The sequence below is a fragment of the Podarcis pityusensis genome (assembly GCF_964106645.2).
Source record: "Podarcis pityusensis genome assembly, chromosome: 3".
NCBI classification, from domain to species: Eukaryota; Metazoa; Chordata; class Lepidosauria; order Squamata; family Lacertidae; genus Podarcis; species Podarcis pityusensis.
Genome location: NC_138026.1, coordinates 23,760,758 through 23,773,002, shown reverse-complemented (window position 1 = coordinate 23,773,002; position 12,245 = coordinate 23,760,758). Strand labels below are relative to the sequence as shown.

Below are 12,245 nucleotides of genomic sequence, written 5' to 3'. Positions count from 1 at the left end.
TAACTCATTTGGGCTGTAGTTTTTGCTTCTGATTCCCTGGGTAGTTGGACATGCAAGGCAGCTTTTGCTGTGGACAGAATAATCAACCTGATAGAAGGGAGGAGGACAAAACAGTCTTCCCAGTTCCCCCACTCCCAAGACACTGCCAGTGTGGTGTAGTGGTTAAGAAGGGTAGACTCGTAATCTGGGGAACCGGGTTCGCGTCTCTGCTCCTCCACATGCAGCTGCTGGGTGACCTTGGGCTAGTCACACTTCTTTGAAGTCTCTCAGCCCCACTCACCACACAGAGTGTTTGTTGTGGGGGAGGAAGGGAAAGGAGAATGTCAGCCACTTTGAGACTCCTTAAAGGGAGTGAAAGGCGGGATATCAAATCCAAACTCCTCCTCCTCCTCCTCCTCCTCCTCCCCCTCCTCCTCCTCCTCTTCTCCTCTGATTGCTCCACCATAAATGCCCTCAGGAGACAGCAAAGGGAGGTATCAAGTTTGACTGGCAGGTTGGAGGATAAATCTTATGGGGTTTTGCTTAGAATGTGTGGGTTTCCAAATGGGATGTGCCAAGCAGAGCCAGTGGCCACCTCAGAGCAGAAACAATTCATACGTATAAGCCAGCAACCTCAGGTCATACATTGCTAGATCAGACCAAAGAACACGTTTGACCCTAGTACACTTTTTGCACCTGGTATTGAACTGCCAGGTGCCTCTGGTAAATTTACAGGCCACCATTTGCTCTTTGTCCCTGGGTGACTGAAAACCAGGGGCACACTGCTTAGAGAACTTTCAATGGCTAGCATGGATAATAGGGACAGATAACTTCATGACTATTTTTAACAGTCATTTTGGCCCTGTTCACATAACATGATGTATACTGCAAGCACAGGTAGAAAGAGCAAAGGTTGTGATTCTAGCTTGGTTCTTGAAGGCCTGAATGGAGCCCTTGTGTGACTGGGAAGTCTGGGTGTAAAGTTGTATGTATGCCTAACTCCACAGGTTGGGAGTGGAACTAGTGGGCACAATCCTGCCTACCTTTCTTGTGCCTACCTTTCTTCTGGTCTATAGCAATTGCATGGCGGAATATAGATTACCTTAATTTCCCCCTATAAACAAACAGACAAAACAGGCTCCGGGGAATATGGCCTTCTTAAGCAGCTTAGTGACAGCAGCATCAAGAAGCAGGAGTGTGGTTGGGTCAGGAATAAGGCACCCACTGGCCCCAACTATAGGGGGCCCTGGGGGCTCGAGCACCCACAAAAAAATTGTGGGTGCTTGGCACCCACACTGTGGAGGCCTCCAATGCCTCCAATGGTGTCCAAGGCCTTGCGAGGCCTCAGAAATGGTGTCTGAAGCCTCCGGTGTGACTTCCAGTGCCTCACATAGCACCAGAAGTCACGTCTGAGGCCTTTGGGGGCCTTGGATGCGACTTCTGGAGTCCCCAGACACCGCTAGGGCACACACAATGTGGCATCATGTCATTACGACACAACGTGACATCATGACACCACATCATGTCGCACACCACTGGGCACTCATAATCTGGGGCCCAAGTTGGCACCTCTGAAGGCACCTGATGCGCTTCTGTGGTAGAAAGGGTAAAAGCACACTGCACACTTTGCAAAGTGCACTCTATAAGTTGTTTGGCCATTCACTTGTCTAATTAAGCTAAACTGAAAATGTGTGGTCTGGAATTGAAAAACCTGACCAATACATATCTTTATGATAGCTATCAATAAAACTGAGGCAGGATTTTCAGTGTGTGTGTGTGATTTTAGTTTACTAAAGGAGATTTATTTAATAAATTCTCTTTTTAAATTAGTCAGATCCATCAGGGAATTTAAATCAAATATATCTTAAGAACCCACTTCTACAATGGAGATAGTTTAGAAAACAATAACAGAAAATCAATTAGAACATAAAGCTAAAATGTCAGAATTCTGTTTAGCATCATAGTTTATCTCACTATATACATTTCTACATGTATTTTATCCTAAAATACACATTTTAATGCATTTTGGTACTTTTGTTTTTATAGTTGAGAACCGTATCGCGAAATTTGGAGAAATACAAAATTTGAAGAATGATTACATTGTGTGATATCCAATACGGTCAAACTCAGATTAAACCCATTAAAATAAATGGGCTTGAGTTACTAAAGTTCATTGATTTAAATGGATCTACTCTGAATATGACTAACATTGGATATCATCCATTTCAATCTGCACATTTTACAGCAGGTCAATTCTATCAGAATTCAGAGAAATCCAATTCCTCACGCATCCTAGGTATAAAGTGAGATTCATTCTGTGAGCCATTTGTTACCCAGGTAGTGTCTCAATTGCTTGAACAGACAAGGAATCACTCAAAGTGAAATTTTAAAAGTGACTTGCAAGACTTATAGATTTCAGTCTGTTCCCTCCCCTGCCCTGTCACTTTAACCAGTCTCTGAAATGTGAAGAGCTAACATCAGTGCCATCAGCTAACATCAGTGCTTAGCTCATTTTAAAATGGGCATTCTCAGCTGGTCTCAGTGTGCTCTACTTCTGCCAATATGGCCCTCCCATGCAACAAGATCCGCAATCCATTTATACCTTGATTGGAACTCGCTCCCATCCAACTGAAGTCACTGAGGTTCTCATTACTCTCAAGGTGCAGCAACAAGATTGATGGCTGACTGAAACTGGCCACTCAGGGCATATCTGACCAGTTTTCAAGCAGCTCCAGTCCCCACCCCCCACCCCCAAACTCCATGTACAATTCAAAATGCCTGCTGCAACAAAAGCTGGCATGGACTATTCATCCCAGACTTTCATTGTTGATTTATGAGGGCAGACTGGGGCAATCTTTAGCAGTTGTCTAGCATCCATTATCTTTTTATGTGGAAACTCACCATTATTTAATATGAGGTAGCAGAGGGTTTATGGGGGATGTGGGTGGCGCTGTGGGTTAAACCACAAAGCCTAGGACTTGCCGATCAGAAGATCGGCAGTTTGAATCCCCGCGACGGGGTGAGCTCCCGTTGCTCAGTCCCTGCTCCTGCCAACCTAGCAGTTCGAAAGCACAAAGTGCAAGTAGATAAATAGGTACCGCTCCAGCGGGAAGGTAAACGGCATTTTTGTGCGCTGCTCTGGATCGCCAGAAGCGGCTTAGTCATGCTGGCCACATGACCCGGAAGCTGTATGCCGGCTCCCTCGGCCAATAAAGCGAGATGAGCGCCGCAACCCCAGAGTCGTCAGCAACTGGACCTAATGGTCAGGGGTCCCTTTACCTTTACTTTTAGAAGAGGGTTTGGGCCTTTCCCCACTCCCCATTTTTAAAAAGAAAAAAGAAGTTTGCTGGCACGTGACACAGTGGCAGAGTTGCAGTCAAGGCGGCCCTCAGGTGTTTCCCTTGGAACAGCCTAATGGAAACAACACTTCAGGGTGGCCCAAAAGTAGGTCTACTGCGTGAGAATCCACTTTCTTTGTTCTTGAGTCAAGTTCTCTTCATTCATAATACCAGTAAAGAAAAATAATCCTTTGATCTGACTCCACTATCCTTTCCAACTGCCACGCCATTCTTTCCAGCTGCCAGCCTAAAATATAACTGCCACTTTGCGGTGTGTCCAGTTATGTGTACTCATGTAATCTGTTGTGATGAATTTCACTGGTTCAACTTTGGGGCCTACTTTGTATGGTCTGGTTCATAGTGTACAGTTTGCTCTTGGCTTGAGTTTGTGGTTTGCAAGGAGAGAGCTTAGCCACAAGCCTAGTGTCAGACAACCTGTAAAGTGTGGCGCAGGAGTAAAAGTAGACCAGGGAGGAGTGTAGCTGCTGCACAGTCACAGTGAACGGTAGTTCATTTTTTGTGTTCTGCTAAGGCATCCTATGCCATGATGTTCAATTGTTCCCAGGGAGAGAGATAGTTGCCCTCACTGGCTCGTAGGCATGTCCAAATTAATCAATGTCGTTTTCCTTCCATATTTTTCACTCCTACATTCAGTTGCTCACATTTCCACATCTATGTGTGATTTAAAACAAAATTGCCAAATCCTTCTGATAATTCAGCAGCATTTCAGCATGCAGGTCTGCTAACATAAACACCTCTGTTTGCAATTTTGATGCATGTGCACCTTTTACAAATCAATTCCCCCTAACGAAATGCATTTTGTGCACTTATTTTCACCAACATATGAATTATTATTCACAGTTCTCCTGTGCACATTACTTGGATGTAGAACCACATTGCAAAATTCAGATCAAGGGATGACTGTATTTTGATTCTTGAATTGTCTCGGAAAGTGTGAATTCAGTAGATTTGCCCGTAAATGTGAACTGGACTGAATTCCTTCCCTACTGGTCAGTGGGAGCAGGCATCATTTGCCCCCCAGAATCATGCTATAGACTCATTCCTATTGGATCGTTCTGTGGCTAATCGAAATGCCACTGGGCTCCTTTGCAGCTCCACCACTGCTTTGAAGCATTAGCAAAAGAAGCAGCAGCAGCAGCAGCAAATAATAGCTTGAAAAATCAGGGTTCTGTGTCACACTTGGAGCCTACTCAAGTAGAGGAGAACCCCCATTGCAGACATTCAACCCCCAATACATGGGGAGATGGCTGTAGGGACAGCCAAAGGGATGTACTGGGAATATGGATAATGGGCTTCTTCCCACTTGATGCCATAGTAATTGCGTAGAGGGGAGAGAATCAATGAAATGGACTATTTGTGGCAGATTGTCATGACCCAGGCATGATAATTCCTGATAGTAAAGTTCATAGCTGTCAACTTACAGATTTGAAAATAAGGGACCAGCAGCCTCGAAAATAAGGGATCAGCAGCCAAAATAAGGGATTTTGCTATTGTAAAGAGTTACATACATTGGTAGGATTGACAGATGCTGTCAATCCGGCATGAGGCGGTTGTGGCGTGGCGGCTGCCGCTGAAGCGCTGCCCTTCTGCATCCCTCCCCATCCCCTCCTCTTCCTCCTCCCTCAGGCTGCCTCCTCAGCTGCCACCACCGCTGCCGCCTCCAGGCTCGCGGGCAGCGTGGGCGAGAGTCTCTCTCCCTCCTCCCCTCTCTCGGGCGGGGAAGGGCCGATGGAACTCCTTGTGCCAGGACGACGACACCAGCACACTCTCTCGCGCGTGGCGGAGGACCCTGAGCCGCTGCTTCCCTCCCGAGCCGGGCGAGCATGAAACCCAGGAAATTTAAGGGACATCATCCATAAGGGACAGCAGCGGGAAACGGTGCTGGGATAAGGGAGTTTCCCGCCAAATAAGGGATGGTTGACAGCTATGGTAAAGTTCCTAGTGTACTTGAAGGGACCGATGTCTGTGTTTTATTCAAAACAGAGAGAGAGAGAGAGAGAGAGAGAGAGAGAGAGAGAGAGAGAGAGATACCTCTGTTGACTGGATTAGCTCTCCTTAAACTTTCAATGCGACTAACATGTTTATAATGCTTGCTTTAAGCTCGTCCTGTGTTTTCAGGACGAGGCTCCTTGGAAACCAGAATAAACTATGTTTACACACAAGAAAGCAGAAATCAATGTCCATTAATGATTGGGGATATTTATTTAACTCAACAGCTTTAAGTAACTAAAAAAAAAAAAAGCAATAGCAATATGTGTTATAATAATCCATCTGCTATTTTAGCACCTTCCCTTCCATCCTCTTCTTCCATTTCTTTCCTCTTCAGCTAATTTCTCCTCATTCTGTTCATTAAGCTGGGTCAAATGCTAACACATTTCACCGAGCAATATTTAATTAAAAAAACCAAAACATTGGTGACTATGGCTGCAATCCTACACCTTTCAAGTTAATGAAATTAAGCAAGGGTAAATGGCTGAGCCTGTAAGTCCTCACAAATGAAGCAGCCTTTCCCTGTGTCAACATCGTTGAGTTGAAATAAGCAATGAACCAACCCAAATTCAGAGTGTTAGGATTCAGCACGTTTGTCTATCAGCCACTTTTTAAATACATGTATTTATTTGTTCACATATCTGAGACCTGTATGCATTCTGCCGTTTCCATAAGGAAACTCACACCATGTAGGCAAAATCCAGCAAATGTTAGTCATGGCTTAAAAATCTTACACACATTTACTTGGGAGTAAGCTCTACTGAAAACAGTGGGATTCGCATTCCAAGTAATGTTAAGAACAATGTAATGGGAGCTATTCATACTTTATAAGTCTCATTTATTTCAAGGGCACTTAGCAACAACTGACTTGCACATGCAAAAACATGTGCTGAGTTTTTAAAATTCACCTTGGATTCCAGAACAGAGTGTAATCATTTCTAATAAAGAACCCAAAAAATGAAGCTTATTTTCTTTGCTGAGCATGTTGTAAGTTAGGGTGAGATCCAGTGTTAGTGATTTCAGTGGATCACCTCTGAGAACCTTTGTACACTTAAAATTTATAGTGGCATAGTTGCTGTTTTTCTTAATTTGTGTGTGCACGCTGCCACATAACACCATCATTATTCAGTGGGTATTCATTGGAATACTATACTCAAAACCCCACTGATTCTACGATTTCAAAAGATCCAACTCTTGTGAAAGATCTGAAATGGCTCCACAGTATTTCCGTTTGTGTGGCTAGTGGGTCGGTAGGTGTGGTTTGGGAGCCATCTGTTTTGTGCCACTTTGCTCCAACCAGTGAGAGCCGCCAGTTTACGAGCTCAGTTCAGAAGAGAAAGATATAAGCTCATAGCAGCAACCATTAGCTGCAGACAAAATTTCCTCACTGTAACCAGGTTCGTCATGCCTCAGGCAGACACATAGCTCCTCTTCCAATCTTTACTCCCACAAAATCAGAATTCTGGAATACCAGGCAACCAGTTAATAAATAAATAAAAAAGTTTTTTAATGGCTATCCCTGCATGCTCATAACCTGTTCTCATATTGCTACCCTCCAGACGTCTCATGGAGGAGACACACAAAGAAGGGCCTCAGAGGATGATCTCAGGGTCAGATCAGGTTCATATGGAGAGAGGCAGTCCTTGAGGCATTGCAGTCCTGAGCCGTTTAAGGCTTTTGCAGGTCAAAACCAGCACTTCGAGTTTGGCCAGAACCTGCCATTAGTGTGGAAATGTAAACCCTGAATTCACTCTCTTCATAACAGTGGCATTTGACCAAAGGTGCAATCAGCTACAAATTCACTCTTAAAAACATCAGATCAGGCAGCAACTATAGCATTATAATTTGTAAATGTGGAAAGTGCCGTTGGATCTCACCCTTCATCCTTATTAATGGGATACCTTGCAACTTCTTAGCTAATTACAATGCCAATTAAGCATGTCAGTTATGGGCTCCCTTGTTAACAGTCCTATGTGGCACCTTTAAGACCAACCTATTCAGGTTTCAATCCTGTTCATTCTTACTAGGGAAGAATATCCATTGCAGTTGAGTGGGGCTTACTTCTGAGTGGTGAACCATTATTGCGGCATGAACCCAATTCAGAAATGGGGGCAGCAGTGACCCTCTTCTGAACCAAAGTAGGTGCTAAGTATTGTTAAAACTGAAAAGTACAGTGGTACCTCAGGTTAAGTACTTAATTCGTTCCGGAGGTCCGTTCTTAACCTGAAACCGTTCTTAACTTGAAGCACCACTTTAGCTAATGGGACCTCCTGCTGCCGCTGCGCCGCTGCTGCACGATTTCTGTTTTCATCCTGAAGCAAAGTTCTTAACCCGAGGTACTATTTCTGGGTTAGCGGAGTCTGTAACCTGAAGTGTATGTAACCAGAAGTGTATGTAACCTGAGGTACCACTATATCAGTGTACACTGTTTATTTGCAAAGGTGGAAGGCGGGAGAGAACTAGAACAGGTGAACACCCACACTCACTCTTCTCCCAGCAAATAAGCAACTGTGATGCTTAAGTGTATCTTTGCAAGGGGGATAACCAGAAGAACTTGGCCAGACCTCTGTGACTTCTCATTCGCCATGCCTCTGTGACCTCCTAGCAGTCTCACCAAGTCCATTGGGCATCAGCTGCTACTGCCTGTGGATCCTCTGTAAACAGATGAGTGAGCAAAGGATAGCAATTCACCTAGTGCAAAAATCAAACCAATATCTAGCAAAAAAACAACCAAAAAACCCTACCCAACCTTGCAAGTGTGATTTCGCTATATTTTTTACCAATGGAGAAAATAATTTCATTTCCTTCCCCCCGCCCCACCATCCCCAGGGCAATTCCTCTTTAAGATTTTGACATAAATAAATGCAACAGTTACAATAGGACCTCTGGGATTCTATCTTCCTTGAACAGGGTTTAAGAAGAAAAGTTCTCAATGACAGGATTTTCCAGCTTAACATTTTTGTTAACACAAAAGTATTGGTGCCTTGTTTTGTTTTGTTTTTGCTTCAAACCCATACTAACGGCAACCACCTTGCCTGTTCAGTTCTAGGTAAGATCCGGAGCGCCGTGGGAAGTGCTCAGCTCCTCATGTCTCAGAAATTCCAGCAATTCTATTGGCTATGTCAACAGAATCTGGTAAGTCGACATTCTTCAACATTGCTCAGCAGATGTGACTCTCCTTCCTCTTCTACCTTGTCTGTTATCATCTTCTTAAGCCATAGGTGGAGTATCTCCCCAAGTTAATATTTCACAATGCGCTTTTGAAAGTTTTATTCCTCCAAGGACACCCGGCTTGTCGCTTGAGAGACATACACACAAAATCCTGGAAGAAAGAGTTGTATGCAATTAAATCATGATGCGTTTGAAACAAGTGCTTCAAGCATAGACCCTCCAAGTGTCCCTATTTTCCAGGGACAGTCCTGGATTTACAGAAAACATCCCGGTTTCTGATTTGATCCTAGAATGCTTTTCCTTAGGACACCCCTATTTTCATGGGAGAAATGTTGGAGGGTATGGAGTTATGCGGCCTAGGACTCGCATACCTATGGGACTGCCTCTCCTGGTATGCCCCGCGGAGGACCTTAAGGTCCACAAATAACAACACTTTGGAGGTCACAAGTCGCAAGGTGGTTAGATTGGTCTCAACTAGGGCCAGGGCCTTTTCAGTACTGGCCCCAACTTGGTAGAACGCTCTGTCACAAGAGACTAGGGCCCTGCGGGACTTGTCATCTTTCTGCAGGGCCTGCAAGACAGAGCTGTTCCACCTGGTCTTTGGTTTGGACTCAGTCTGACCTTTATGTTTCCCTCCCTTTATGGTTTTGATCTATGGGCTACTATTAAAATGAGGCTGCATTTTAAATTGTATTTTAACCCATATTTTAAATTGGTTTTTTCCCCCTTTTTCCCCTATTATGTTTTTATTGTAATTTTACTGGTGTTAGCTGCCCTGAGCCCAGCTCTAGCCAGGGAAGGCAGGGTATAAATAAAAAATTATTAGTAGTAGTAGTAATAATGGTGGTGGTGGTATTACCGCCCCCCATGCCAAGGAGATAAGTAACTATATAACCTTTAAAAGACAGGCAGATGTGTAAGGCAGATGTGTAAGGAAGTTTTTAAATGCTAAATGTTTTGTTGTGTTTTTATATACATTGGAAGCTGCCCAGAGTCCCGCCCCCCCCAAAAAAATCTGCTCTGGAGAAGATTTTGTAGAAGTTCAGAAAGCACAGAGGGGAGGAAGCAGAGGGAGGTGAAGTTCCACTGTGCTTGCAGAAGTTCTTGCTTTCTTCTCCTGGCAGGGTAGCTCACTTGCAAGTCACATGAGCTGTTTTGCTACTAGTCCTAAAGGTAAAGGTAAAGGACCCCTGACAGTTAAGTCCAGTCACGAAAGACTCTGGGGTTGCGGCGCTCATCTCGCTTTACTGGCCAAGGGAGCTGACGTTTGTCCGCAGACAGTTTTTCTGGTTCATGTGGCCAACATGACCAAGCCACTCTAGTGCAACCAGAACAGCACACGGAAATGCCATTTACCTTCCTGCCGGAGTGGTACCTATTTTTCTACTTGCACTTTGATGTGCTTTCAGACTGCTAGGTTGGCAGCAGCTGCTAGGCTTAGTGGCAGGCGAAAGGCTAGCAGAATCAACCTGGGCAGCGTAGTTCAAAGCAAGGACTGCGGCACAAAACCTGCCAGGATAGCTGGCACTTCTTCCTTGAGGTACCTTTTCCTGTCACTCCTGCTTCTCTGCTACAGACCTAAATTAGCTGTGAAGGAAACTTCTGCCAGGATGCATTGCCGGTAAAGGACAGGGCTTCCTGTTACATATCCTTACCCTATTACGAGAGAATTAAATGAATGCTTCTGTTGCCATTAGAGGATGTGACCTATAAATCTGTCTTACTTTAATCAATCATTCTGCAATATTTGCAGCATAACCTTTTCTGACATGACAAGGCATTCATTCTGTTTGAGACTTGGTTACAACAACCAGTGTTTTGAAAAACATGCTGGCTGGAAGAGCTCTGAGCTGCAGTTTCTCACCCATATGCCTTGGTTTGTGAGCTGATTAAGGACCATGCTGGTCCTGTTTTTTCACTGCCCACATTTCCCTAAAGTCTTGAATGAGCAGCTTTACTCTTTCAGTTCTCTGAAGGTCACATTATGTATATTGGGGGGGGGGGGGCAGAACCCCAATCCCATGCAACACTACAGGCTGCATCTAATGTCAGCTTTGCCTTAGGAGAAAGTGTATCTGTTCACACAAGTCATGTGTGAACAGGTATTAGTTGATGCTGCCTACCTTACTTATTCGAGCTCTGAGGCATAGCTCAGTTAATACTTAATCTCAGGGCTGTGGGTTCAAGCCCCATGTTGGACAAAAGATTCCTGCATTCTTGTTGCACCATGTGTTAAGTTGTGGGTGAACATATCAGATGACACAGCGATTCTTCAAACAGCTCTTGTTTATTCAGAGGCCAGAACAGAACTGAGCTGAAGGGCTCAGTCAGCCTGCTTATATAGAGCTCCAGTACAATGTTACTGTAGCAACTTTCTAAAACTATCCAATCACTGAACGTCACTTTCGATACTTCATTTGCATAACTATCTACAGTATCCCCCTGCTGGCCCAGGGTGAGAACGTCAGTACATAACACCATGATTGTATTATTCTACCTGTGGGCCATATTGCATTATGTTTTGTAGGGAATCCCCACCCCCCAAAAAAACCCCGCCCTCTGGGGGGTGGGTAAGAATGGAAACACAGAAAAACCAGTGCCTGAACTTGTGCAAGCTAAAGTGCTATCTGCTAAGGCAGCATCACCATTGGAGACATTCAGTCTTTTTTCTGCCTGTGTGTGTTCCTTAAACACTCATGAATTGTGCCCTAAAGTCCCAGACAGGAAGTAGGGAGACTTTATAAGTAGGGCCAATGCAAGACTGTGCTGCATGACGCGTGTTGTTTCTGTTGTTTCCTCCTCCTCCTCCTCCATGCCCCTGCTGCCTTTTCTCTTATCCTGTTTGCGAGAAGCTGGGGTAGCTCAGTCAGTGAGCATGAGACTCTTAATCTCAGGGCCGTGGGTTCGAGCCCCACATTGGGCGAAAGATTCATGCTCTTTTGTTGACCATTCCGGGTCGCCCAACCACTGCCATAGTGTCGTTTCTCCTGGCAGATCAAGAGCAGCAGATGGCTGCAAAGGTTGCAAGGCTTCTAGCTAGGGCAATCAGAATAAGGTCCACTATTTGATTCCTGAGTCAGGACTGTGTTTTATATAACTGACTTTTGTTTTGTTCTGTGTATATCGCAATGCTTTTTTTTTTTGCTATGGCCGACGGCTGATGCAAATAAAGTTTCATTCATTCACTTACTCATGCATGCATGCATTGCAGGGGCTTCATAGAATCATCAAATTGTAGAGTTGGGAGGGACCACTAGGTGGCTCTCATGGTCCCTTCCAATTCTACAATTCTATGATTCTATGTCCTTACCTGCTGCTCCTACTCCCTACCTAGGGCTGTCTTGTTCTTGTTCTACCTCCTTTTTTCCTTGGCCTCTACCAATCCAAGGCCACCCTTTGCTGCTCAATGTCACAATCTGCAGAAAGGTCCTTTCCTCATTGCAACTGAGATGGTCTCCAGGAACCCCCTGTGCCGCTGCCACGTCACAGCAGTGGTGCAAAATACTGTTAAATTATCTGTTTAGCAGAGGCTTTGAAATGTTTGTCGCCGTCTGCCACTGCGGTGTTGCAGCAACACAAGCGCTCTCCCTGGTCACCTCAACCACAGTGCCTCGCTCTGAGGTAGGACTCTGTCCTCCGAGCAAGGAGACGTGGGCTCTGCTGCCATGCCAGTGAAGACAGTCAATGAGTTGGTGAATGTGCAGCAGCATCAGCTATGGTGGATGCCCTTGCTTTCGTAGCAGCCAC

At 44.9% G+C, this 12,245-nt stretch overlaps 1 protein-coding gene across 15 annotated transcripts in view; it reads left to right on the top strand.

Moving 5' to 3' along the window:
- The window catches only part of DLGAP2 (DLG associated protein 2), a 401,938-nt gene that overhangs the window by 373,909 nt on the left and 15,784 nt on the right, over window positions 1–12,245 (top strand). For all 15 annotated transcript variants that reach the window (XM_080999011.1, XM_080999012.1, XM_080999003.1 and 12 more), the window contains one exon: window positions 8,371–8,462. In XM_080999011.1, the coding sequence (XP_080855137.1) occupies window positions 8,371–8,462 (92 nt within the window). The remainder of the gene's footprint in view (window positions 1–8,370; window positions 8,463–12,245) is intronic.